This window comes from Notothenia rossii (genome assembly GCF_949606895.1).
Source record: "Notothenia rossii genome assembly, chromosome: 5".
Classification (NCBI taxonomy): domain Eukaryota; kingdom Metazoa; phylum Chordata; class Actinopteri; order Perciformes; family Nototheniidae; genus Notothenia; species Notothenia rossii.
The window spans coordinates 8,148,864-8,174,608 of NC_136903.1; the positions used below are offsets into that span (position 1 = coordinate 8,148,864).

General features: G+C 40.3%; 1 protein-coding gene across 1 annotated transcript in view; it reads left to right on the forward strand.

Annotated features, from left to right (window-relative positions):
* Positions 1-3,455: 3,455 nt before the first annotated feature.
* LOC307041279 (lactadherin-like) overlaps positions 3,456-25,745 on the forward strand; it is a 29,341-nt gene continuing 7,051 nt past the window's right edge. Inside the window, exons 1-6 of the mRNA XM_079684587.1 lie at positions 3,456-3,642; positions 12,463-12,585; positions 13,470-13,601; positions 15,798-15,830; positions 24,199-24,312; positions 25,726-25,743. Of these exons, the coding sequence (XP_079540713.1) occupies positions 3,573-3,642; positions 12,463-12,585; positions 13,470-13,601; positions 15,798-15,830; positions 24,199-24,312; positions 25,726-25,743 (490 nt within the window). The 5' untranslated portion in view covers positions 3,456-3,572. The remainder of the gene's footprint in view (positions 3,643-12,462; positions 12,586-13,469; positions 13,602-15,797; positions 15,831-24,198; positions 24,313-25,725; positions 25,744-25,745) is intronic.

The following is a 25,745-nucleotide window of genomic DNA, read 5'->3' on the forward strand; positions in this document are numbered from 1 at the left end:
CCTCAAAATATTTTTCAAAGGACTGAAAACTGAAAATCACGGGGTGGCACAAACGACAAACCATAAACCATAACTGAATTTCAGGATCTATACTATGCCAGTGTAGTTTAATAGGTTATTTAAAAAATAGGAGAGTTAGGAATTGTACAGACAGACTCTGGTTTCTTATCTCATGTGCATAGAATTAATTTGGTACATTTACTTTGAATTGACAAAAATGCAGCTTTGCGTGTAACATGCAACACGTGTTATGTCATCTGTTATTTTTTAAATACTATTCAAATCTTTACCTAATAAGACATACAGTATATTTGGCATGAATTTGAAAGAGATATAAGGAACAAAAGCTTACTGGAATCAGCCTACTCATAGTTTAAAAAAATCAATCAGAGGCTTCCCATATAATGCAAAAGAGACATGCAAGGGGTGCCCCCCCACCTGGTCACACCTTAGTGATGCCAAAACTTAAAGTGCTGTTCTTGCAGATCACCGTCAGTACCTAAAATCCAGAGGACAGTGTCACCACTATGTTGCATGAGAACACGATTTTGACATAATCTGCATAATATTTAGTTACAGTATACAGTTGATGGATTATATAACACATCCCTTAATGTAGAGTACAAAAAATGACTAATGTGATTAGCTGTAAACTGCACTTGCTGTATTTCAAATAAACCTGCTAAAAGAATCATTTCTATAGTTCCCATATCTATAATTTAACCCCTATACTTTTCCAATACACAATTTGCACACACAGAAGCGTGTACTGTTATGTCACTGCTGCTTTAAGTTTCCCAGCATATCCTTGGTTTGCCTCGGAAACACCTCACATCCTTCTGCATTTTAATTCACGTGATATTTAAAGGACAGAAAACTGAACACACTTTACAAGATTTGACCTAATAAAGGGAAATATGCACTTTCATTTCTTTTTTATGTCACATCTCGGTCACAAAGTCCCTCAGTTCCGGTCTTACAGTTTACTCACCTTCTTTTTGACCTACTGTTCATCACACTAATGAGTGGGAATATAGGAGCTTGGTACCACCCCATTTAGCTAGAAATGTTGCTTTGATGTGAAAAGGTCATCCGGGGAAAAGGATTTTTTGTTGGTCCTGCATGTGAGAACAAGGGCTATAGGTTTCACACAAGACTGAGGCATAATTTTGAACTGCATTTGATCTTCATTACATGAGAAAGGAGAGAAAAATGAAGCATGGAGATGTGATGTGAGCACACCATCAAAGCAGCCTTTTTCCTCTGTATTTTTCCACCAAGCGTGAGATCATTTAAAGCTGCATTTAAATAACTTTGGCCTGTTACTAGGCTACAGAAGAGTACATTTTCCCCTGCTAATCAAAGTGTGTAGAGTTCATCTGAGAATACGGTTGCTACTACTGTAATGAGACACATTTCAAATCACAGAGAAACAAAGAATGGATGCAGAAATATACTTCATTTTCATTTCATTTAATCGTTTATTCGAATAGGAACAATGCACATTAATGAACACTTTAGACAAATAATGCTTCAAGTAAATATGCCGGATTTTAGTTTTTAGCTAATTTCCCTCCGTAGTCCCTGACAGACAACATATAAGAACATGACATTTGTAAACATAGCAAAAAATAAATACATGATATGCAAAAGAGCAAGAGCAGCATATACAAGTATTTACCTCATGCAGCAGACTACGGGCAGTCCATGTAAACATTTATAAATAAAACAGATACTTTTAAAAGACTCAAAATGGTCAAAACTCAAGAAATTGTGTTTTTCAAGGATGGTACAGTGGTGGTATGAATGTGGCTCTCTGTCAAACACCTTGATAGCTCTCTTGTACACTTTTAAGGCTAAAGCAGAAGTCACATCCTTTAAAGTTGATAATGACTGCTGTTATATTCAGGCTGCTTTTGTCTCCTAAATGTGGATAAAACATACAACCAAATCCTTTTCATAGATGCAGGAGGAATGAGATGAAAGACAGAATCGGCCTACACGGTTGGACATCAATCTCAGATTCACACCCATTAGAAACCATTTTTCACCTCACGCCCACTGTCTCCACGAGCACAAAAATCAATTCTGACCCACAGCTGGATGTTGACGCAAGAAACGCCCACACATGAACCTTTTTGGCTCTCCACAATAAAGCATTGGCCTTAATCTGCATTTCAGAGGAGGATTTCATGCATGGCGCAATCATGGGAATTTCCCCAGAACCATTTGAGAGTGGGCCAACAACACAAGAAGACATTACGGATTTAAGATGCTTTGATTTCACCAGTTACTGGCCTGCTTGATTAAATTAAATTAAGAACAAACACGCAAATGCAAAATAACACTTGATCATCTGCTTAACAGAACGTAAAGCAAAGAATACATGTGTTCTGGTTCATAAAATCTCACACATTTAGCAAATATTTAAGAGTGTATACTTTATAACCAACCTTTTTGTACAAATTCTACAATGAGCTCTAATTTAGCCACATTTAATACAAGGCACACACATGTTTTGTCAGCTCCTTAACTTAATGGACACAGAGACAAAGAAAGCATGGTCTTACAATTTATGTGTGTTCTAAATCGGTCAATTTTACGCAATTTCATTGAATAGTACAATGAAAGTCTTCCTTTTGAAACAAGTATGACTTCACAGACCAATCAAATGGACTCAAGTAGGCTGACTTTTTCACCAACACCCACTGTTATCATCCAAATGCATTCAATTGAACACTTTATACACATTTTTCGAAACAAAAGTTACTTTAACCATCAATCATCACCAAATTTTATTTAACACCCTTTCAAACTGTAAATATTGTATCAGACTACTGGTACACATGAAAAACTGCAGTAAATATACAAAGAATAGACACTGAACATGTATTGCGTGTGCCAGGTGTGATCCATGTGGGGGGATGGGCACATACGAGCGGGAAATGTGTCAAATTGTTCTGTGTGTGTGTGTGTGTGTGTGTGTGTGTGTGTGTGTGTGTGTGTGTGTGTGTGTGTCTTAATGCAATCGAATGTAAAACAAAAAAATTATGATTGATGAAAGTAATAAATCGGTCAGATTTGACCCGAAGACAACAGGAGGGTTAAGTCAGACTTTCACAATCACAATATCATAGTAGGCTGAATGCCCCCTGCAGGGAAGCATGTAACCCCATGGAAACACTAAATAGGTCAGCTGCGAAAATTGGCGAGCAATTATTCCCCTCTCTGTGGTTAATATTAAATATTAATCATGATATGTAATGAAATGCAGCTTATTAGACATTAACGCTACTTTTTGTTTACAGGCTGATTTGCTGTGTGAGTGTATTTTTTGTTTGGCTCACACAGACAGCGGGAAGGAAGGGGGCGGACTTACAATTAAAATGCCTCGCTGTGATTGGCTGGTAGCTGAGGCGCACGTGCTCCTGCTCTACGCCTGCTGCCTGGGAGTTTAGAGCCGCACAACGAGCTCGAGCCACAGAAGCAACAACAGTCCGGAGACACGCTGTAGTCCGCCTGTCGTCCCTTTAACTCACTAAAACTAACAAAGTCTGACTCAAACAGCAGCCATGAAGCAGCACAGGAGTTTTGTCGTGTGGCTGCAACTTTTCTCTGCTTGTCTGGTGTTCGGTGTGAACGGTAAGTTGGCTTTTGTTAGATTTGTTTACAGTTCAAATAATAGCCGTTAACGTCCGTTACAGTTGAGTGGCAGCTTTGTCAGTTGTTTTAATATAGTTGTTGTTTTATTTTTCTCAGTGTGTGTTTCATATGCGGCAATATTAAATCCAGTTGTGGAAAGTAACTAAGTTCTACATTTATTCAAGTACTGTACTTTTTTTGACATTTACGCTTCACTTGAGTTTTTGCATAGTGCTACTTTTATACTTATACTCCACTACATTTCAGAGGCAAATATCATCCTTTTTACCCGACTACATTTATTTTTACACTCATAGTTAATTTGTACATAACAAACACATGATATGTTGATATGGTATGATACTGTACTACTAATCTACACAGTATTTAAATGTAATGCGGACTAAAATCGGACTTTTACTTGTAATGGAGTACTTTAAGACCATCATATTTTTACTTTTAATTAAGTAAAGGATCTGAGTACTTCTTCCAACACAGTTTACATCTAAAAAGACACAAGTGGCCCCTTCAATTCATCACCAAAGTAACAGAGAAGTGGGCATTTTAAACTAGGTGCACAAGTTCAAGCAATCCTTGATTTGAATGAGTGAACAGGACGTGTGGGAATGTTAGACTTTGTTTGCTCTGAAACTGCAAAAAAGAAGACAGCTGAATGTGTGGAGACATTTTAGAGTGATCGATTTCCATCTGGCAAACAACAATATATGCATTTTGTGTAGGCCAGACACACTTATGGCTACAGAAATATCCCCTTAGGGCATTTCTCTTTGCAGAGTGCCCCTTCTAAGAAGCACATATGTAATGTGCTGTCTATTATACTGGTCCAGTGTTAACCTCTTGCCATTGGCACTTGGCTTTGTTTGCATTTCTATGCATGAAACACATTTAGGGCAATGGACAAAGGGTACACAAAATGGCCTGATTCTCCTGCCTTCCTTTCCTGCTCAGCAACCAGGAAGAAGGCATCACATGTCAAGTGTTTTTCTTGGTGTGATGATGGATTTTCCAAATGTTCCTGTTCCATTTAGACTTTTGCTTGGTGCTGTGCGAATGCTGCTGTGTGTGTTTCTTGTCTGATGGACTTTAGACTTTGAGTTGAGGAATAGATAGTCAACATTTAATGCCTCATGAGTCAATGCCCACAGATAGTTCTGGGATTTTTTCATCCTTTGAGACATTTATTAGAAAATGTACAGAACAAATGTATACTATAGGTCATTTACCACAAAGTTACTCATATTGCTTTGGTTGTATGTGTTTTCTTTTGACTTTGGCTTGAAATTATTTTATTGAATCTTAATGCAGCATTATGTGGTTATGACATAACTAGTGTATATATGTTTTACCCCATCAGCTTCCACAAAACGGTCACTAGTCTTCCTGGGGTCAACAAAAACATTATTAAAAACAAGCGGCAAAAATATAAAGATCAGCACACGAAAAAGAAAGAAAATACATTGACACATTACTACAAATAAACAGCAACAAAACATTTTCTAAGGTTTCACTTAATTTGCTTAGCTGTTCATATAGTTCACAAGACATTTTTAATTTCATAATAGTGTCCACATGTTTTGATGCTTCATGTTTTGATGCTTCAGTTGATCCACTATGTTGACAGACACCGCAGGCTGCAGAAGCAAGCATGTGACTTCACTTCTGGTTGATAGGAGATTTGTTCAATTTGGAGATTAACGCTCTACTTATCTTGGAACTGGGTTACTACAGGAACTAAATCTTTTTTTACAGATATCCAAAACGACTCCAGCTCAACTTAGATTCTGAGTTTATTTCCATTGCTTGTCCTGCAACCTCCCTCCAGTGTTTCCCATACATTGATTTATTTGTGGCGGGACCGCCACAAATGGATCTCATAAAAAATAAATAAATAAATAAATATTTTCTTTTTTAAATTAAATTTTTTTTGATATTTTTTTTGGTTTGATTTTGATATACTTTATTAATCCCCGTGGGGAAATTGTTTCTCTGCATTTGACCCATCCTAGTGTTAGGAGCAGTGTGCTGCCATTTTGAACGGCGCCCGGGGAGCAGTGTAGGGAACGGTGCCTTGATCAGGGACACCTCTGTAGCACTTGGTCTTGCCGGGACTTGAACTGGTGACCTTCGAGTTGCCAAGCCAAGCCCCTATCGACTTCACCACCACCGCCATTTTGGTGGTCTAATGGATAGTGAGGTGGGCTGATGATCGGAAGGTTGCGAGTTCAAATCCCGCCTGGAACACCACTACTAGTGTGCCCTTGAGTAAGGCACTTAGCCCTCAGTTACTCTAGGGAGAATGTCCCTGTAATTGGTCATTGTAAATCACTTTGGAATAAAGTGTCTGTTAAATGCCTAAATTGTAAATTATATTTCTGGGAGAATAAACCCCACAGGATGCCCCCACAAATAGAATCAAATGATGTGGGAAACACTGTAGACCTGCGTGTAAACCCTCCCTGGTGAATCACATACATAAATGTTTGATACCCTTTTAAAAAAGAAAAAAACGTTTTGTTTGAATAGAAATCAAAACAGAATGCTGCCTGATGACAACGGAACAAATGCCAACATGTTTGTACCCGAGGCTCAGGACAGCCTTAGGGAATAGGTGTGGTTAAACTGGTCCAAACGTTGAGTCACTTTTCCTGGATAAATTCGCCAACACTGGCAAGCCAACGAACCTCCGCCCACAACAGCACTCGCTCAGACCTTTCCACGCTGTCAGAGAGCTAAGGGGGGGGACTTTGGGCTGCTGGGTCGTGCAAAAATGTTTACAAGGCAGGATAAGAGCTGAGGGGAGGTTTCCCCCGTGGTGTTTTACCTGATTAGGCTACATTCAGCAGGTTTAGTCCTTTTTGCTGCTGAATGGAGAAAAGTGGAAATAGTTCTCTGTCTGGGCTGAGGCAGACCTTTCTCACACCAAGACCACTTAGGGTTACTGAGTGAACAGGGGCTAAAGTCAGCACCTGGACCAATGGCGTGCCATGAGTGTGTGTGTATGTGTATCATTTGTGAATGTAGGCAGTTGCATATAATCACCTTTCAGTTAAAATTGCTTCAATTGACTTGTGGGTGTAAGATAGCGTATGATGACGTATCAGGCAGTTACTGGTCTTAATTAAACAGGAATGAAATCTCCTGCTGACGGGAACGATTTTTTTAATCCTCACAGTCAAATCGTGCAGTGGGACTTTTATGTTGTATTTATTATAGATAATAGTTATTATATTAAAATGATTGATCAGTCTGTTAACAGAATTATAAGCGCCAACTATTTTGGTAATCGACCAACTACAATGAAGAAGAGAACAAATCTAATAAAGAATACTGACATTTCTCAAGCAAAAAGGCCAAGTTTATCCACGTTCTGAAATGTGAGGAAAATCAAATGCATCTGTAGATGTCCTGCTGGGCTCTGGATGATTATAATGTGCATTAACAAATGATTTATAATAGACACAACTATTAATGAGTTCTTCAAAAGATAATCAGAAGGAGAAATAATAGTTAGAGGCAGCCCAAGCTTAATGTTCTGTGTGTCAGTAAGTTTGAATGTGTGAGAGAAATACCATCTGCCCGGTCGGGTCTTTGTTCCCTTCAGGCTGCTGTCTTCCTCAGCACTGATGACTTTATCATTACTTTTCCTACCAAATCCCTCAGGACAGGACAGACTCTGTTTCCTCGATTTCAAATATGAATAGCTTCCGTGATCAATGTTTCATTGCAATATGGACTGTCTTCTAATTTGGGCCAGCTTATTAGTGGCTTGGCCCCACTTTCCAATCTGCCATGTTGAATATTTTACACGCTGTCTTGCGACCTTAAATATTGAGCCAAGGACAACTTCGGAGCTAATTGAATCCCGCAGCAAGACAGTTTCAAAGTTTGGGATCATGCTATCAGACAGAGCCACTTAGTGCCCTAGTGAGTGGATATATATATGTGTAGGTGCAACTCAATTCCGTTTAGACAGTTGTTGTGACATGTACTCCAGGCTCTGTTTCAGTTACAGTACATCAGCGGAAAGCTTGTTGTTTGGTCGTGTGTGCGTGACGCAGCCGTGTGTATTTTTAGTGCCTTGGTTTTGTTTTGTTTTTTCTTAAGCAGCAGATGGCAGATTCTGTGGAGTAGTACTTGCAGATTACAGAAAGCTCACCTGTGTGTGTGTGTGTGTGTGTGTGTGTGTGTGTGTGTGTGTGTGTGTGTGTGTGTGTGTGTGTGACACTGAGTTGAGAACGCTGAGTTCCCACACTTGCCTGCTAGCCTCGACTGCAGAGTGTTTACTGTTTTCAGGCCAAAGGACAGATCAGATATTACATCACTTGTTAGACGCTTATATCCAAAGTGACTTACATACATTCAGTCAGTACCGTGGGCAATCCCCACAGGAGCAATTTGGGGTGGGACTCAAACTTGGTATCCCCTGATTTGAAGTTCAGAGCACTATCCACTGAGCCACAGCCTCCCAGATATGAGCACTGGTGTAAGCTAACATACACATGTATATGTATATCATTATCAACATGTTTGCATTCATGCATTTTGCATCCCCTGCTCAAGTAGCAGTTATTGAGGAGAACACTGACATATTTGTCACTTTATTTCTTTAAGTGGCTTAAAGTGTTTGCTTATTACTTTTTCTGTATACAAACTATACTGATTTATTCCACATCATCTTTAATAACTCAAGATTAATTCCGATTAAATAAATGTAATTGTCTGTGCACTGTGTGTTTCCCTAACATGGCAAATAGCATGCTTTGGGAAGGGAACACTGCATCCCCCAAAAAGGATTTTTATCAAGGCTTGCTTGCTGAATTCTGTCAAGTAGATTTTTTTCCAAAGTGCTATTTTCTCTAATATAAGCTGCAGAAACTGTCCTTATCCACCCCCACCAGTTTGTCCTGAAATGGCTCTCTCTTCTTCATCTCCATTCATGGCTCAGAGCCCTTGAATGACTTCCTAGAGAAGCTTTTACCACACAGTCTCTGGTTGTGATGCCTCGTTAAACGTGTAAATGGCTTATGTTAACGTTTTGTCCACCTGGGCTCATATATGGTCAGAGGGCAACTTGAACTCAGATAACTGGTTGATCCTCTCAGTAACAGCCGATGAACTTGTAGTAACTCCTCCTTCTGTGAAGCTCCTACAGGAAACGCACCATTTGTGCTGCCACTCGTATGTTTCCAGAAAGTAAACAAAAGACTTATGGTAAGACCAAGCCCCCTGAAACGAAACGCCAGGCGCTATAGTCAGTTATTAAATGTAAGGCTTGCAAGTGTTAAAACCAAGAGAGGAAATAGTTCAACAATGTCAGAACGGCTTGTTCTGGTTGCACAAGTATCTCCTGTCATCAGACACAATAATGGATACTTACAATATATTAAAATACCCAGATGAAGTGTGATACCAGACAGTGTTTTAGGGTATTTGGTGTCTATAAAATGTTGGCATTCAAATATTTTTTGCTACAAAAACTGTCATTATATCCTTCCCCAGCTGTTTCCCTTATATCTGGGCCTCAAGCTTTTGCAGGATCACATTCTATTTCTTTTTGGCAGCACTGAATCATGTGATTCTGGCTCTAACAGTTCTTACTTTTTTTTGTGTCTGGTATTTGAACCTCATTCTTGGACTGGGGCATCATGGGAAAGGCACAGCCCATGATTCATAAGGAAAAGCACAATACCCGTTGGAAATGGCTTACCCAGCCAAACATAACTCCACATACTTTTCAAATGTGTCATAGTGGTGTGGAGGAAGTTGGGCACCATGTTGGGTGCTTTTAGTTCTGCTGTCTTCAAAATAGATGTGGTTTTGGCAGTATCGTCAGACTCATCAAAAATCTGTGTGTTTGCATAATAAACAGCTAATATATTGTTTTTGGAATATAGCCAATGTTTACAGTTACGGGCCTCATTTAATTAAATATCAAGACAACATTAACATGCTGATGCTGGTTATGACTTCGGCAACTTCCCAATATTGTCACATGCAGACTAAAGAGGGTTACTATGAAGTGTTTGCCACACTTGATGTGTTTTGGATAATGGAGTATTTTTTGGTATTGTCCTTATATAGCTCAAAGGTTAAATAACACAAAAGCATTTCTCACTTATATTTCTTGGTAACTAACCATGCAGACGGTTTGTGTTACTAGAAAGTGGTTCCAACTGTTGAAGAAAGATATCACTGTTGAATTTTGAAGAGGTGATTTCCCAAGCAGGAACTCTACAGGAGATTTTTTCATCTTCACTGTTTTTGGGATGGAAGCTGAAATGGAATATCTCATAACCTGAGCTCATAAAACCAAAAATGATCTGTAAAGCTGGACATTAGTGAGGTTTGAGGAAATAGTAGCTTTTGTGAATTTGAAATCTTATTTTCTGCAGCGATTTCTCAATAAACGAAACTGAAACTACACCCACTGATTTATCTTGAAATATAAACTCCTACTTATCTGAAACTGTATTCCTCTGTCAGCTCAAGATAACGGGAAAAAACAAGTCTCTGGTTTCCTCTGAAACAGCAGAGACGTTACTGGTTGATGTCGGGCGGAAACCACATAACACATAATAACTGCACATTTTTCTTTTATTGTTCGAATGTTACGTTTTAAGTGTCTCTTTTTATCCTTCCGGGAAGCAAAACCTGTCAAAATACCTCATATTTCCCAATAAAAATTGGAAGAATAGACAAACCCTTTCTTCATTCCCATGTGTTTTTTACAGACAGTCGCATTACTGGGGATTTTCAAGGGGGCTTTGGTGGTTTGACCACTGTCTCTTGGCAGACAACCTTGACTAATACGTCACTAATTTCATTTCCTCAATAAAACTCCTGGCTAAGTTACCCTTCAGACCAAAAGCAACGATAGCAGAGATAGATTGAGTGAGATGTCTCTTTTATTTCCAATTTCTTGACATTATTAAGAAGTACATTAGTCCGATTGTTCCATGAAAATATTCTTGGAAGCGCGTCATTTATCCAACCTTGTTTTTCCTCGGTGCTTAAAGGGTATCCTGCAGGGAGCTGTCTGCCTGTGTAGGAAGGGCGGCTGTGTAATTTCCCAAAGATAAACAGGCAGGAACTTTTGGATAAGGAATACGTAGGCAGGGCCACGAAGCCTGTTGCCTAGTCCTATGAAGGCCATGCAACTGGATACCTTACTGATGATAACACCAAACATGCATGGGAAGTGCAGTCCAGTCGATAAACAGACAAACAGGATGTTGTGTATCTCATTTTTTATCGTCCCTTCTGACCTGACCTGATCTACTCTCAATGTTTCATAGATAATACATCCAGAGACTCCAGATTAAAATAGAACTGCTGTCCAATGCAATCCACAAACAATGTTTTCATTATTCGTCTATGGTAGCAGGAGCGTTGGTTTTAACAGTGTTACTTTGTTGAGCATAGTTTGTGTTGAATATACTTCTGAGCCTTGAGAGATGTATGTAGTTTGGGGTTTGAAAGATATAGAGGAATTAAAGCACAGGAAGTTACAATTCTCTTCAAAATGCCGTTTGAAGCCATGGCCTTGTGGCATCAGAATTATACCCTTAGACTAAAATGACAATTTTCTTTCCTGTAGAAGTCTATACAAATATTTATCTTCTCCCACAAGTCTTCTTTTTTGGGACTAAAAGAGGTATCGTGCTAACACACTCAAAGAAATTGGGTAAGAGCTTATTTTAGCCTCCATTGCAGACACTGTGGTTCTTCAACCGCCACTTTCAAACTTGGGGTCCGACCTCAATTTCCTCAACAATTATCTAAATGAGTGTTAACTTGGAAAAGACTTCCCTGTCTTCAAGGGTGTCAAAATCCTCCCAATTATTCACTTCCTTCATATTCTAAGTGTCAAAACACGGGGTAATTGAAACCTTGACTTTCAAAATGCTATGTGCAGCATCTATATTGGGGAAAAATGTAATTACTGGTTCATTGTTCAATATGTTGTTTTTATCCTAGGTGCTATCATTTCATTTCAACAGCATTTTGTCAGGAACTGGTCCTCCTTACTCGTGTATCATACATTTTTTGCCAATCATTATTTTGTAAACAGTGTGCTCATAGTTTCCAAAGGTTAGATACTTTTCAAAACCACTAGACGCCTCTTGATTCCTTTTTTCCCGACCCACTGCGAGCTGACACAAATTCCCTCATGCCCAGAGAGATGCCAGATTGTCAGGTTCAGGCATCAGTGATGCTGGTGGAAGCATCCAGTGTGTTGTTGTGTCTTAGTAATGGCTTACTCAGCTGTTTTTAGACCAACACATCCAATGTCCAGCAGGCTGTTTACTCTTTATTCAGAAGCACAGCAAGAGAATGAAAGGTTTTAATAATGATTTGATCTGATACTCAGAACATGTTTAACTCTTAAACTGATTTAAACATTTTAGTTTTGATGCTATAAAATACAACGGGAACAAAACATGCAGAATACCTCTTCCTAAGGCCAAAAACAACTTGCATTTTGCCCCCTTTTCCCCCCTTTTCCTGTTCTGAAATATGGGCCTTGGTTTACTTCACTTTGTACAGTTTTGTTTTGCGAGCCATAAACATTACTCACTCATTATAACAAACACACATCTTATCAGTCATGAGTCTTTAAGCCAAGTCAAACTCCCAACATCTGTCTCTGATTGCACTAGGGACAATATTATAATGGGTGGGGACACAAAAATGATGCCGTCTGTGTTTGGGAGGTTCTGTGAATTACAAACAATCTTTTTGACTGAATACATTTCTTTGAACTTAAAACAATCCCTCTCCTTCTCTCTCCCTCTCTAGGTGATTACTGTAAAATAAACGTGTGCAGTAATGGTGGAACCTGTGTGATCGGGGCAGGAACTCCGTTCATCTGCATCTGCCATGATGGCTTCTCCGGAGACACCTGCAATGAGACTGAGACTGGTAAGCCAATTCTCTGATAAAGTGTAAAACCACCAATGGGTCAAATTGACCCGCTATTGATTTTCAAGGTACAATGTTCTTTTATTTATCATACAGAACAGTGAGTTTTGATCGCACAGTGATGAAACGTATACCAATAGAATCTGTGGACTCTCAGCTTTTCATATGACATAGTTTGTGCAGATAGCGTGAAGTATAACATATCGCTACCAGTGCTGATTTAAAGGCTTGGTGTTAGACTTGTGTTTTGTTTAGTACAAATCTCTCTATCTCTCTCTCTATCTATCTATAACTATCTATCGATCTATCTCTCTATCTCTCTGTCTATCTATCGATCTATCTCTTTATCTCTCTATCTATCTATAACTATCTATCTATCTATCTCTCTATAACTATCTATCGGTCTATCTTTCTATCTCTCTCTCAATCTATCTCTCTATCTATAAGGAACCGCAGTAGACAAAAGGCTTTGCTATAGCAACACGTCATGTTTACGCTGCATTTTTTATGAGGTAAATATTATCCGCTGGCTGATATAGGTATCACATTTTTTGCCGATTTTTCCAATCTGACTTCATATTGACCATTTTTAACAACAGAGGGTGCTACATAACACACTTTCAGGAAAAGTCACAGACTGGGAGACTTTAATATTTTATTGAAAAAAAGTTACATACAATCAAAACACAGCTGCGGGTAAAATTGACCCGTCTGCGGTTCTAGTGTTAAGATAACTACTCAGTCATTTCAAAATCTCCAAATGTAACCAAATGCGGACCTAGAAGATAAGTAGAATTTTCTAAGATGTACATCAACGCTACGTACAACCTCGGTTAAATGTTTCTCCTCTCCTTCCTCTAATGTGACTTTATTTCGTCCAATAGGGCCCTGCCACCCCAACCCGTGCAAGAATGATGGCACCTGCGAGTTGACGGGCCAAACCCGCCGCGGGGACGTCTTCAGCGAGTACGTCTGCCAGTGCCCGCCGGGCTTTGACGGAGTCCACTGCCAGACTAGTGAGTCTATGCTCCCTCTTCAACAGTTTCATCAGTTATATAACACCTATTCCATAGCTATCAATTTGTGGTTGAATTTGTTTGAGAAATTATGTATAACAGTCTAATTCTCATGTAATTCAAAATCAATTCCACTTGGAAGACTTGGAATTTTATATCATGATCAATGGAACTTTTTTTACTTTGTCAGTATTTTTGTTGTGACCAGATTAATAGTGAATTTACATTTTGGTAGGCCATTTTCCAAAATAAGGTCCCATGGAGGTCCCCCGGAAAGGGAGGGACTTTGCCTCTCTATGCATGGAAAAACTGACGATAGGCGCGTTCACACCGGAGTACTTTTCCCTGTACTTTTCCCGTTTAGTTTCGTTAGTACCCCTTATGTCGCGTTCACACCAAAAAGAGTACTTAGTGCCGGGAAGTTTTACCCCCATTTTTAGTGCCTGCTGAGAGGTGGTACTCTCCTGGGGGAAAAAAGTGCCCCAGTTTTGATTGGCTGGGCGAATTGTAAACCACGCCCCGTAAAACTCTGAAATGTTTTGTAGAGCCGCCATTTTATTATCCTCGCATTAGCATTATTAGCATTAGCGTTAGCCCAGCGCACAAACGCAGAGAGACTAACTTATGGCAACACAAAAGAAAACATGGGAGCGGTGGAGATGAGGAGGTGTCGGCGTTCTGGCGATTTACTCGGAAGGCTTCAGTAGAGGCTGCTGGGAGTTCCAGCAGCCTCTACTGAAGCCAGTCCCCAACTCCAGGGACTTCCGGCCGGGGACTTTGGGTGGCAGTATACGCTGTGAAGTTGTTTGCGGTGTGAACGCGATCGGCTCTTAGTTCCATAGGGGAACTAAGTGCTGGGAACTAAGTACGGCAAAGTACTTGGTGTGAACGCGGCTATTGAATGGATATGACAAAGAATCTCTTAACCTGTTAAGCTCCGAGCCTGTTTTTGAGGCCTCAGGCTCGAAAAGGACATTCCCAGAACAAATGACTAACTTCACTTCTAAAAGGGGTAAATGAATAATCTTTTTTCTCAAAGCAATGATGAACCTGTGAGTTAGGATGTAGAAAAGTCAGAATCAATATAGATGTTTATAATTTAAAGTAAATTCAGATTGAACATAGTACATTTTTTTAAATTATAGTGTCCGTTAGAGCTGCTCAATTAATCGTATTTTAATCGCAATTACGATTTTGTCTTGCAACGATTATGAAAACAACATAATCGAAATAAAACGATTATTTTCTTTTCTTTTCATTTTTTTTTTTCAGTTGAATTATACTTAAGTTCAGGGTAATCAACTGTTAAAAACATACTGTTCACATTCTTTTTTTCAATAAATGGATGTTTTCAAAGTAAATGGATAATCGTTTTTAATAATCGTGATATCAATTATTGACCCAAATAATCGAGATTATGATTTTTGCCATAATCGAGCAGCCCTAGTTTCCGTCCCAAAAAACCCCATTACTTATAGTGAAAACCACCCTTGAATGATGGGATAGTAGACTAAAAGCTTTAGGAATCCAAACTATAACATATAATAAGCTTGGCGTTATAGTTGTGTTTTGTTTCGGTAAAAATGGTTCATATCGTCAGTTAGTTGAGTTTCTTCCCGTTAAGTGGGTATGACACATTAATAGGTTGTTAAATGTTAAGAAGTCCTGAGACACAGTTTCGTGAAACGAAATCTTAACAGGTTAAAACAACATTTCAAGATCAGTGGGCATATTTGAGATGCCATTTCACAAAAAAAAATCACATCTTAGGGCTATTTTATTTGAACATCTCTCTCATAAAGACTGCTGATATGCATTCCTATACATGTAATTGGCAAGTCCAGTTCGGTCCAGGCTAATCTGTCTAACCTGGCACACTAACATGGAGACAGCTGCTGTTTGCGGGGGACACCAGACGGACAGATGTCGTCCTTATGGGAGCTTCATTCACACGTCACTCAGACCTGGTTGGTTCACTCAGGGTCAGCCCGAGAGAGGGAAGCAACGGTGGGAACATGTGCTGCCTGCAGTCATGCACACAGAGACAGATGGCTACTGTTTGCGTGAGGAGGCGGCAGGAAAACAGTGGCCAATTGTGCACAAACAAGTTGTTTAGCGGGACTCACGTGAGACTTTGAGGAAGAACCTGAGTGTTTGTTTCTGATTGTTCACGTACTGTATGCCTTTTTATCCTAGGTGTCGAAGGGGCAGAGTTAAGTTCGAGAAAAGGTAACAGAGTGCTAAAAAGACTTGAGGAGAGAATGATTTGTGTTTGTTTTTTGCGCTGTGGTCTTTAATCCGTCTTGAATCCAGGTGCTCTCTGTTCTCTTGTCTGCATTTCAAACATACACAAAACATATACACACACAGACAGAGAAAGCATTCAGCACTATCTCTCCTTAATTCAAGGTCAGCAGAAAATACGTTTTATCAGTCCACACACAGACGGGTAGGTGGTCTTCCTTTCTCAGACAAAGATGGAACTCCCTGCTGGCTCATCAGTGAAACTATACATATGCTTACTGAGCCAATTAGGTTGTTTCCAAGTTATGATCCATTTGAATTTAGAATTCTCCAGCCCGTATTTACGCTCCAAACATTCTAATCTGTTTGTGTTTTCTTTAACCCCAAAGAACCACAAATCACAGCTCCATCAAAATCCATATATTCACAAGTCCTTTGGCAGGTTCTGTCGGCTGTGCTGCCAGAATACGAGCCCTCTGCAGAGCAAGCATTTAACTAATTAGATAATGCTTCAGTGATAATGATGAGCTGAATTTATTTGACTGTGTTGGTTTTTGAGAGCCCCCCTGAGGACTGCCGGGTCAGGGAGTCGCCCCTCCATTCACAGCTACTGATGACAGTGTTGTGACATTTTAAGTGCTCCCTAATTTGTGTGTGTGTGTGTGTGTGTGTGGGCAAGGAGGATCATGGTAGCCAGCTCTGATGGTTTATGTGCGTCAAATAACGAGACAAGCTCTAGAAAACCAGCGACTGTGGTAAACCCTTGGAGGAGTTGTGTCGTTATAAAACATTTATCTGGCATCCTTCCACATACTAACTTTACACATACAAATGCATATGTTCATTATGTCTCGGCAATTTTCTCAGTTTTCAAATGTGAAGGTGTATGGAAGCCTGTGTTTGGCGTATGGAAGCCTGTGATTGGAGGATAAACTCCACAAGCCACTGCATCTATAAAACTATAAATAGATAAATGTTGTAAAGATGTGGAAGATGGACTTGGGAATAGAATAAAATAGCACTCTCCTCTCCTGCAAGGCCTGCTGTTACTTGTGGGAAAAAGGAAAATGTTTTTTATCAACATGTTTTTCTTTGACGAATAATCTTCTGCTCAAAGGATTAAAATCTTTCTGATAAATAAATTCAAGGGAGCAAAAAAATCTCGACTGGAAAAAGCTTAATCACGTGTTGGCTGCACATCCCACATGAAGAACCACACACAGCTCATGATCTTATATATACACTGTTTAACACACACACACACACACACACACACACACACACACACACACACACACACACACACACACACACACACACACACACACACACACACACACACACACACACACACACACACACACACACACACACACACACACACACACACAGTCGAGCCAACAGAAAGTGGCGGTCCACGCTGAGCGCTCGCAACGTCAGCGCTGCTTCTGTTGCCGGGCGGAAAACGTGGAGGCGGAACGGTGAATTAAGTCTGCCCTCCTGACAATGTCACACTCACTACTCAGGTCTGACTGCAGCACTTCAGACTGTACTGTCAAATTGGCCTAAAAGCCTTTATGGGCTGCTGAGAGAGAAGAGTGTGTATGGAGACGCAAGGAATGAAAAGGCCGATGTCAATTGCTGTTCACTTTACTTCCCGCCAAAGCAAATGGATAGAAGCAGAGAGAGAAGGAGTCTTTCTTTAGTTTCGGTCTGTAAATCCTTGACTTTCGCAACTGATTAAGGCACTAATTTGCTTCTTTCAAGTTGCCAAATGGGTTGTGTATTAATGTTCTGCTCGTTCAGTTGTTTTTGGAGAGTCTTTGGCTCCTCCCAAGATGTGGCAGTGTGGGCAGACTGGGCTCAATGCCCCCTAAGTAGTACAGGGTTTGTGTTTTAATGTGTATTTGCGTGTGTGCTAGTGCTGTCCGGCGTGCGTGCACTGGTTAGTTTGTCTGCATTAAACCAACTTGATTGATAAGATCCCCAAAGCTGCTTACCTGGGATCACAACATGGTCTTAAGTAACAGCTGTTGGGTGTTTTTACTAGTGCGGCGTAACCTTTACAGGTAAGCTTTATCTTCAGAACATCATGAGACAACTAGAGAATGCAATTCCTGAAGAAATTGCTTGTGGGAATGCTTTATGCTGAAAAGCTGACGCTGAATTGCTATGCTGAAATGTAATGTGTAAGAAGAAAGTGAAGAATTTAGATTGAAATGATACATAAACACTGGGGGCTTGAATGTGTGATGGGAGAAGAAAAGAAAGTAAAAAGGCTTGGAAAAGCAGCAGAATATTTGAACTGCAAACTTTTGAACTAACTTGATGGCGAATGATCTGTCGCCATGCCAACGGCATTTGATGACATCCCATAATATGCTTAGATTCGTTGATGGCTGCATCGTTACCAAACCTGTGAAGTTTTGGGCCGTTTGGAGCATTTTCACCGAACTTATGAGAAAACCGTGTTTCACTGCGAGCCTTGTGTTACCATGGCAACGGCATTTGAAGAAATCTCAAAACTCTCACGTAGATGCCGTCACAGCTGGACTGTTGGCACACATGTGAAGTTTGAGCACTTTTTGAACATTTTCATAGGAGTTATAGCGACTTCGTGTATTATGGCGAGGGATGCGTTTCCATGGAAATTACATATGGTGAGATCTCAGATTTGGCGTAGAGCTGTTGAGGCATGGACCGGTGATATACAAGTGAAGATTGGGGGACGATTGGACCGTGTCCATTGGACTTACAGCGACATCGTGTTTCATGGCGAGTGGTCTGTCGCCATGGCAACGGCATTTGATGACACCCCATAATACGCTTAGATGCGTTGATGGCTGCATCATTTCCAAACCTGTGAAGTTTTGGGCCGTTTTGAGCATTTTCACTGAAGTTATGAGAAAACCGTGTTTCATGGCGGGCATTGTGTTGCCATGGCAACGGCATGTCCTGTAGATGTCTTCACAGCTGGACTGTTAGCACACATGTGAAGTTTGAGAACTTTTCGAACATTTTCATAGGAGTTATAGCGACATCGTGTTTTATGGCGAGGGATGCTTTTCCATGGAAACGGCATATGGTGAGATCTCAGATTTGGCGTAGAGCTGTTGAGGCATGGACCGGTGATATACAAGTGAAGGTTGGGGGACGATTGGACCGTGTCCATTGGACTTACAGCGACATCGTGTTTCATAGCGAGTGGTCTGTCGCCATGGCAACGGCATTTGATGACACCTCATAATACTCTTAGATGCGTTGATGGCTGCATCGTTACCAAACCTGTGAAGTTTTGGGCCGTTTGGAGCATTTTCACTGAAGTTATGAGAACCGTGTTTCATGGCAAGGATTGTGTTGCCATGGCAACGGCATCTGACGAAATCTCAAAACTCCCTTAGATGTCTTCACGGCTGGACTGTTGCCACACATGTGAAGTTTGAGCACTTTTTGAACATTTTCATAGGAGTTCATGTATAGCGACATCGTCTTTTATGGCGAGGGATGCGTTTCCATGGAAACGGCATATGACACCCCATAATTGACGTAGAGCTGTTGAGGGCAGGACCATCAACCATTATCTGAAGTCTGCTGCTCTGAGCATGTCAGTTGGAGTTATGAAATCATCGTGTTCCATGACACAGGTGTTTATATTTGAGCTAATGAGGTGTCCAGAGATCAAAGGCTTCCATTGTTCTGAATGAGAGATAAACCTCTTACATGTGAACGTTTTGTTGAAGAACCGTAACAGATATCGGTGAAATTTCAAAGCGTGAAGCATCTCAAGGGCCTTGAGTATCTGAAGTGTGCTTTTTGTGTACTTTCGGGTCAATAATGTGGCCTTTTTGGCAGATTAACTAAAGGTGTGCGACTGCTGCTGTGAGGAAATATCAGCCTGAAATTACAATGGGCTTTGATGGAGACATGTTGAAAGCTTTTTTCACTTCATGCCACTTCATTAATTATTTTTTGCTTAATTATTTGTAATTTTTGAAGCTATGAGATGTTTTCCCAAGTTTGTCATGAAAGATTATGTCTCAGGAATGTAGGGTTTGGGAATTATGGCAGTTTAAAAAAAATATATGAAGGCAAATTTCAAGATTTCCTACACCTACATTTCCTAGCTGTGACATTACGCACTCTAGTTAATGTTAAAATCTGAAGAAGGCCTCTGTACCAAGGTCTGAACAATGTTTAATATCTCTAAAAGTAAGAATCAGATTTAAAAGTTGTGTTACACGAATAATGTCAGAAAGATGTGTAACATTTTAAAGTTGGAATGAGGTTTCTGAGTGAAAGTATGAATGAACAGTTAGCAGTTGAAGTCGCATGAAGATTTGTTGAAGTCTGAAGAATTTCTCCATTGACTTCAATGGTTAAAAATGTGATGAATTATGGGATATATCTCTGGAATTATGAAAGTTATGAACATACTTGCCAACCCTCCCGATTTTCGCGGGAGACTCCCGATTTCATTGCCCTCTCCCGGTTTCCTCCCGGGGTCATATTTCTCCCGATTTCTGACAAAATCAGATTTACTCAGGACTGTTTTCACTCGGACTTTAATACAGCTACACCATTGTTTGGTTTCCATGGTAACGCGTCTCTTTAGTAGCGCGCAACTGAAAGTCTGAGATATATCACAGAAAACAGAACAAGAATCGACAACTCTACCCTCTGCTCACTCCTTTCCTGTAAAATACAGGTCCAGCCCACATATATGCTCCATCAAGGATGGTGCTACAGGCCACTTAGAACTACAATAAGCATGTTAATCTAATACAGCTCCGGCGATCCACTAGCTCCGCCCCCCCCCCGCGGTGGTTTTGAAATGCTCCCGATTTCTGAGGTCTCAAGGTTGGCAAGTATGGTTATGAACGATAAAAGTAATAGCAATTGATTCCCGACCGAGCTGAACATTTTGATGTTAGAACAGAGTTTCTGCGATGTTCAATGCGGGAACATCGCAGAAACTCGTGGGAATGCTTTTAACAGCAATCCCACTAAATTAAGCCACAAGGTGTTTTCTCATTGATTTGTAACAATACAGCGGATCTGACTGAAACTGATATTAAATGTGCTGAAACACAGTTCATTATCACGTTCTGCCATCCACTTGGTATACATGTAAACAAATCCTACTGTAGAAAGTCATAGATCTATAGTAAGCCCATGTATCCATGTGTACCTACATACCTATAGGTCTGCTAAACTAGAAAATAAGGAAATGAGCAAGAGTGGAGTTCTGCATTCTCACATCTTCAACTTCTCCTCAGTTGACCACAAAGCAGTTGGGATTTGAGTGCCTCGCTTGAGATCCTTCAGAAACTATAACAACCACATACTCCACATCAAATATGTAACTGTAATGTTTGTTTAGATAACACTAGAGTAGACAGATGTTCAGCGGGGAAAATCCAACATTTGATGCTTCCCTTTTTTTGAAACGCCCTTTTTAGAACCACCTAAAGTCAATACAGTTTGATGACACTTTATTTCCTTAAAGTTCCCAAAGATAATTAAAGAAAACCTGCAATCCGCTTACATGTATGGAATCTATATTTACTGTAGGAATAGACTGCTCGATCTGCAGAAACGCAAACATTGCAAAATCTCATAATGCTGCAGGCTTCTAAGAACCAGTGCACAGGCTCTGGTGTCACCACGCGTCGATCTTTTAGACTTTAGAGTGATCGCTCGGAAAACACAGCTTTAAATATGATGCTCTGTAAATATACTTTATGACATCAGTAGCCTCCTCTCCAGCACACAGTCACCCTGGCAGAGATCCGGTTCAGAGGCTATTCTGGATGCTGCTGGGGCTCCCTGCTGATCTGCAGCCAGTCCACACAGCAAATGACACATCTGGAAACCTTTTGGAACCTTTTTTATGTAATATTCTTTTGTATCTGGTTACCATCATGCTTTACCACTAAGTTGTCATGGAAACCCAAAGAGTGTGATTACAAAATATGTAATTATTTTTTCTGCAGCAGTCCATTATACATAGCTTTCGTAAAAGATGGATTTTTGGTGTTCATAAAACTATAACCTTTACTAATAAACTATAGATATGTATGTTTTTTTAGTCGCGCTCCTCAGATAGCTACAGCTTTTTGTCTTTATGGACACAGTGTTGACACAGTTTGAGCCCCTTGTGAGCCGAGGTCTTTTCTAGGGCCAGATCCTGCTGGCTGCAGCACAGAGCCCGGCTGTAGATGCTCTGCTGATCGCCACGTGCACGGCCAGCTGACCTTGGCTTTCTATCGATCAGGATCAGATTTCAAACAAGCTGCGTGAGATATGTATTGGTTTTAGCTGCATGCTGAGACAGATATTGACGCTCTGAATATTGTGCTAGTGTGCTATTTCTGTTTGGAGCTATAGACAAGTACATGCAATATCCCCAAATCTATATGCAAACAGTGGATCAAGTGACATAGGTAACAGATGATAACATGTCAGTATGGTCTTCCTTGGTTTGCATTTACATTATCAGTGGTTTCATCCTGAACCATCTCTATAAGGCATTTCATGGTTACAGTGAATCATTTGTGTGAAGGAAATATTTGACCCAGTTCATCATTCTTTACTTTCTCTGTCTCCCTGGCCCAGGCATGCGGCCTTGGGGTATTCCTGTTATCTCTTTGAGAGACGCCGCTCTGTCTCTTTGTTATTGCAGGCGAAGACTCAAGCACAAGATAGTTTATTGGCTAGGGACATCTGGTAGTCCACCTTATAAGGTACCTATGTCCCTTTGGCATACATTCTTTACTCAGGGACAAGAGTTAGAGTCCTTTGGCCTGTTTTAGCTTGTCATGCTTAATGTTGATTTTGCCCATAGAACTAGTTAAAGTCTCCGACTGGAAGAGACTCTTCAGATTCGGTTAGGCAGGAGCTGTGTCTCTTTTTGGCTGGAGCAAATGTCTTCGTCAATCTGCATCAAATCAAATGAATCTTCAGTGTTTGCCATTTCAGTTCTCCTGTGTTCTCATTGTGTTTCGAATCTATGCTCCAGAAGTTTCCATTTGAAGTTGACCACGAGTATATTGACACCTTCAGACTGTCATTAACTCCTGATATAGGTGTCCGTCATCCTTTTAAATCTGGAGTGAGCAATGTTTAGAAACCTGCTCAAATAAAAAGTAAAGTTTTCATGTGTGCCCTAAGCGGCAAATGAACAATACATCTTTTTATCAATCTTTATAACATATATCTTAATCCAACACTGATTGAACCAAATTAGTAAAACCCATCCTGCCAGTTTTCTTTAACTACTTAAACAGTTTTTGTAATGTATCCTTGTATCTGCATACAGAGGGATCTGCTACCTTCTCACCAGGCTTGTTCCAAAAAAGTAAATTGATCACATAGATTATTTACAAAGTGAAGAGAGTTTAAAATATTCAGATGCTATAAAGAAATCAGTTTTATGTGATGTAAGCTTGCAGAGCCAGAAGGGTCACAAATGTGGACCCTGTTATCCACACTCGATGGATGCCCATTTCAAAAGCGCTGTATTCTTCCTGTGACTGTGTGAAAATGAATGTTTGGACACGGAGCTATTTATAGAGAGAGCATGTGGGTAGGGAGATGCTGCCATGTGTGTGTCGGTTGGATAGAAGCATAACATCGGTGCGCCTGGGTAGCTTGCGTGCATTTGCCTCCATAATAACAACCACTGAGGATTAAAGCTGCAGACAGTGACTGACATATCTTTTCTTTTGGTGTGCCATCATCTAAACATCCAGCTAAATGTGCGCGTGAGGTCAATCCTAGTGCGTTTTAAAGCTGGTTTACTCACACAGCTCTCGTCGGGGAGAGATGAAAAGACTTTGAGTTTATTCACGTGTTATTCAGAGGTTGATTTGCTTTCCTCCTTTCTGACTCATCTGACAGACTCTGAGCTGGGGTAGATTTGTGATGAGGGTGCCACCAAGAGGCAACACAAGGAATTGCAATTAAATAAAACAAATGATGCGTTTTTAAAGCTTCACACTCACCCAGCTCAACACATTTAATTTGTGGACCTTTCCACTAAACACTGCACGTTCTGACCACAGTCTCCTGGTGCAGCTGGGTCTTTGATGCCACATATTCCGATCAAAGCTACATTAACAGTCTATTAACTACCTGTCTCTTTGCTCTCTACTACAGCTTCAGTCCTGTTGGCATGGCTTCAACTAACAGTTTGAGGAGATATCAAATCCTGTCTCTAACGCATGACCTGTGATCGTCACTCACACTTCTAACTAACCGTGATCCACTTTCAGATTTGGTGATAGCAGTTGTTCAATAAGCTGTTTAATGTCTGTGACTTCAGTAAGTGACGGTGGGATTTCTCTCTCTGTAGACGTGAACGACTGCGCCGCCCAGCCATGCAAGAACGGAGGCACCTGCAGGGACCTGGAGGGAGACTTCAAATGCCACTGCCCGTCCCCTTATGTGGGCAAACAATGCCAACTGCGTAAGTGTCACCGGTCAAAACTTCATGTGGCCAATTATTCTCATCTCAATCACTGTTTTCTCTTTTTTTCTGAACATATTGACAAAAAACTTATTTTCAAATAGGTATAGATTGTGTCCTTATAGAACAACAGTATACAAAGTCAAATACATGTATTAAAATAAGAGAACCTAAACAAAGAAAGGGATGTTGACATTGATATTAAAAAAGTTATAATGCTCCTATTTTAACATATGAAATGTTCACAAGTGTTGTTGAATTAGTTTAATGAAGACGTTATTAATGATGATAGGATTGGGAAGGTGGCCAACTGCTGCGTTTTAGTATGATCAATAGGCAGGATATAGAAAGTAAGCTAAATGAGAAATCAATACTTTATTCCATTCAGTTGACTTAAAGATCTGCACAGAGGAGTGAAGTATGAGATATGGCTGAGTGTGTATTAGACTTTGATTATGCAACCATGCTCATACATTTCTCTAATAGGAATCAGTTATTTGTATTCTGCAGAATGTAAAACAGTTGTCTCTGAATTTACATACAGTAGCAGAATTATTATTATTAATAATAACTGTATTCATTTGGCAGTTAAAATCTGATTTTAGGCAACACACTGAGAAGACAATAACAGCATAAAGCCAACAGTAAGGCCAAACAAAAAACAAGACAACATTAATGATGCATGCAGATATAAATGAAGTGTGTGCTACTTCAGCCTTTGTCAGGTGACTGAATTTGCATTAGGGTCAGAGTGTGAAATGTTGCACTCACGTCAGAATCTGACCCCCCCCCCCCCCCCCCTCACTTTTCCTCTACAGCACATGTGTCAAACTCAAGGCCCGGGGGCCGAATCAGGCCCGTGGTAGATTTAATTTCGGCCCGCAGGATAATTTGTAATTACTATTAGATCTGGCCCGCCGGTATATTGCACTCACACCTTCACTCAACCCTGAGGGTCTCCTCAGCTCAGAGCCTGAGCCCAAACATTGATGACCTTGCACCCAAGATGAGATGCCAAGTATCTGAGCTAGCATCACAGAGCAGCACACTGAGTTTAATGGATGTTTCCTTCTGCACTTTTTCTCTCACAACAACAGGGCATGTTTGGGTTTCTCTTTGAGGGAAATGTTTTTTTTGAAGCTGTTGTTGGCCTGTGGGAAAATGTAATCATAAGAAATGACTCAGAAAAGCTGCAGATAGAGCCATAAGAAATGAATGCAACTGATTATTTAATGTTTAATGTTGTTTTTATAGGCAATAATTTAAGCTTTGCTAGTTCCAGGTTTAATTTGTGCAATAAGTTCATTTCAATACATTTTGCAATAAACATTGAACCAGTCCGGCCCTCCACTAGTACAATTTTTTTAAATTTTGGCCCACTGTGTATTTGAGTTTGACATCCCTGCTCTACAGGCTGCATCTCTCTGCTGGGC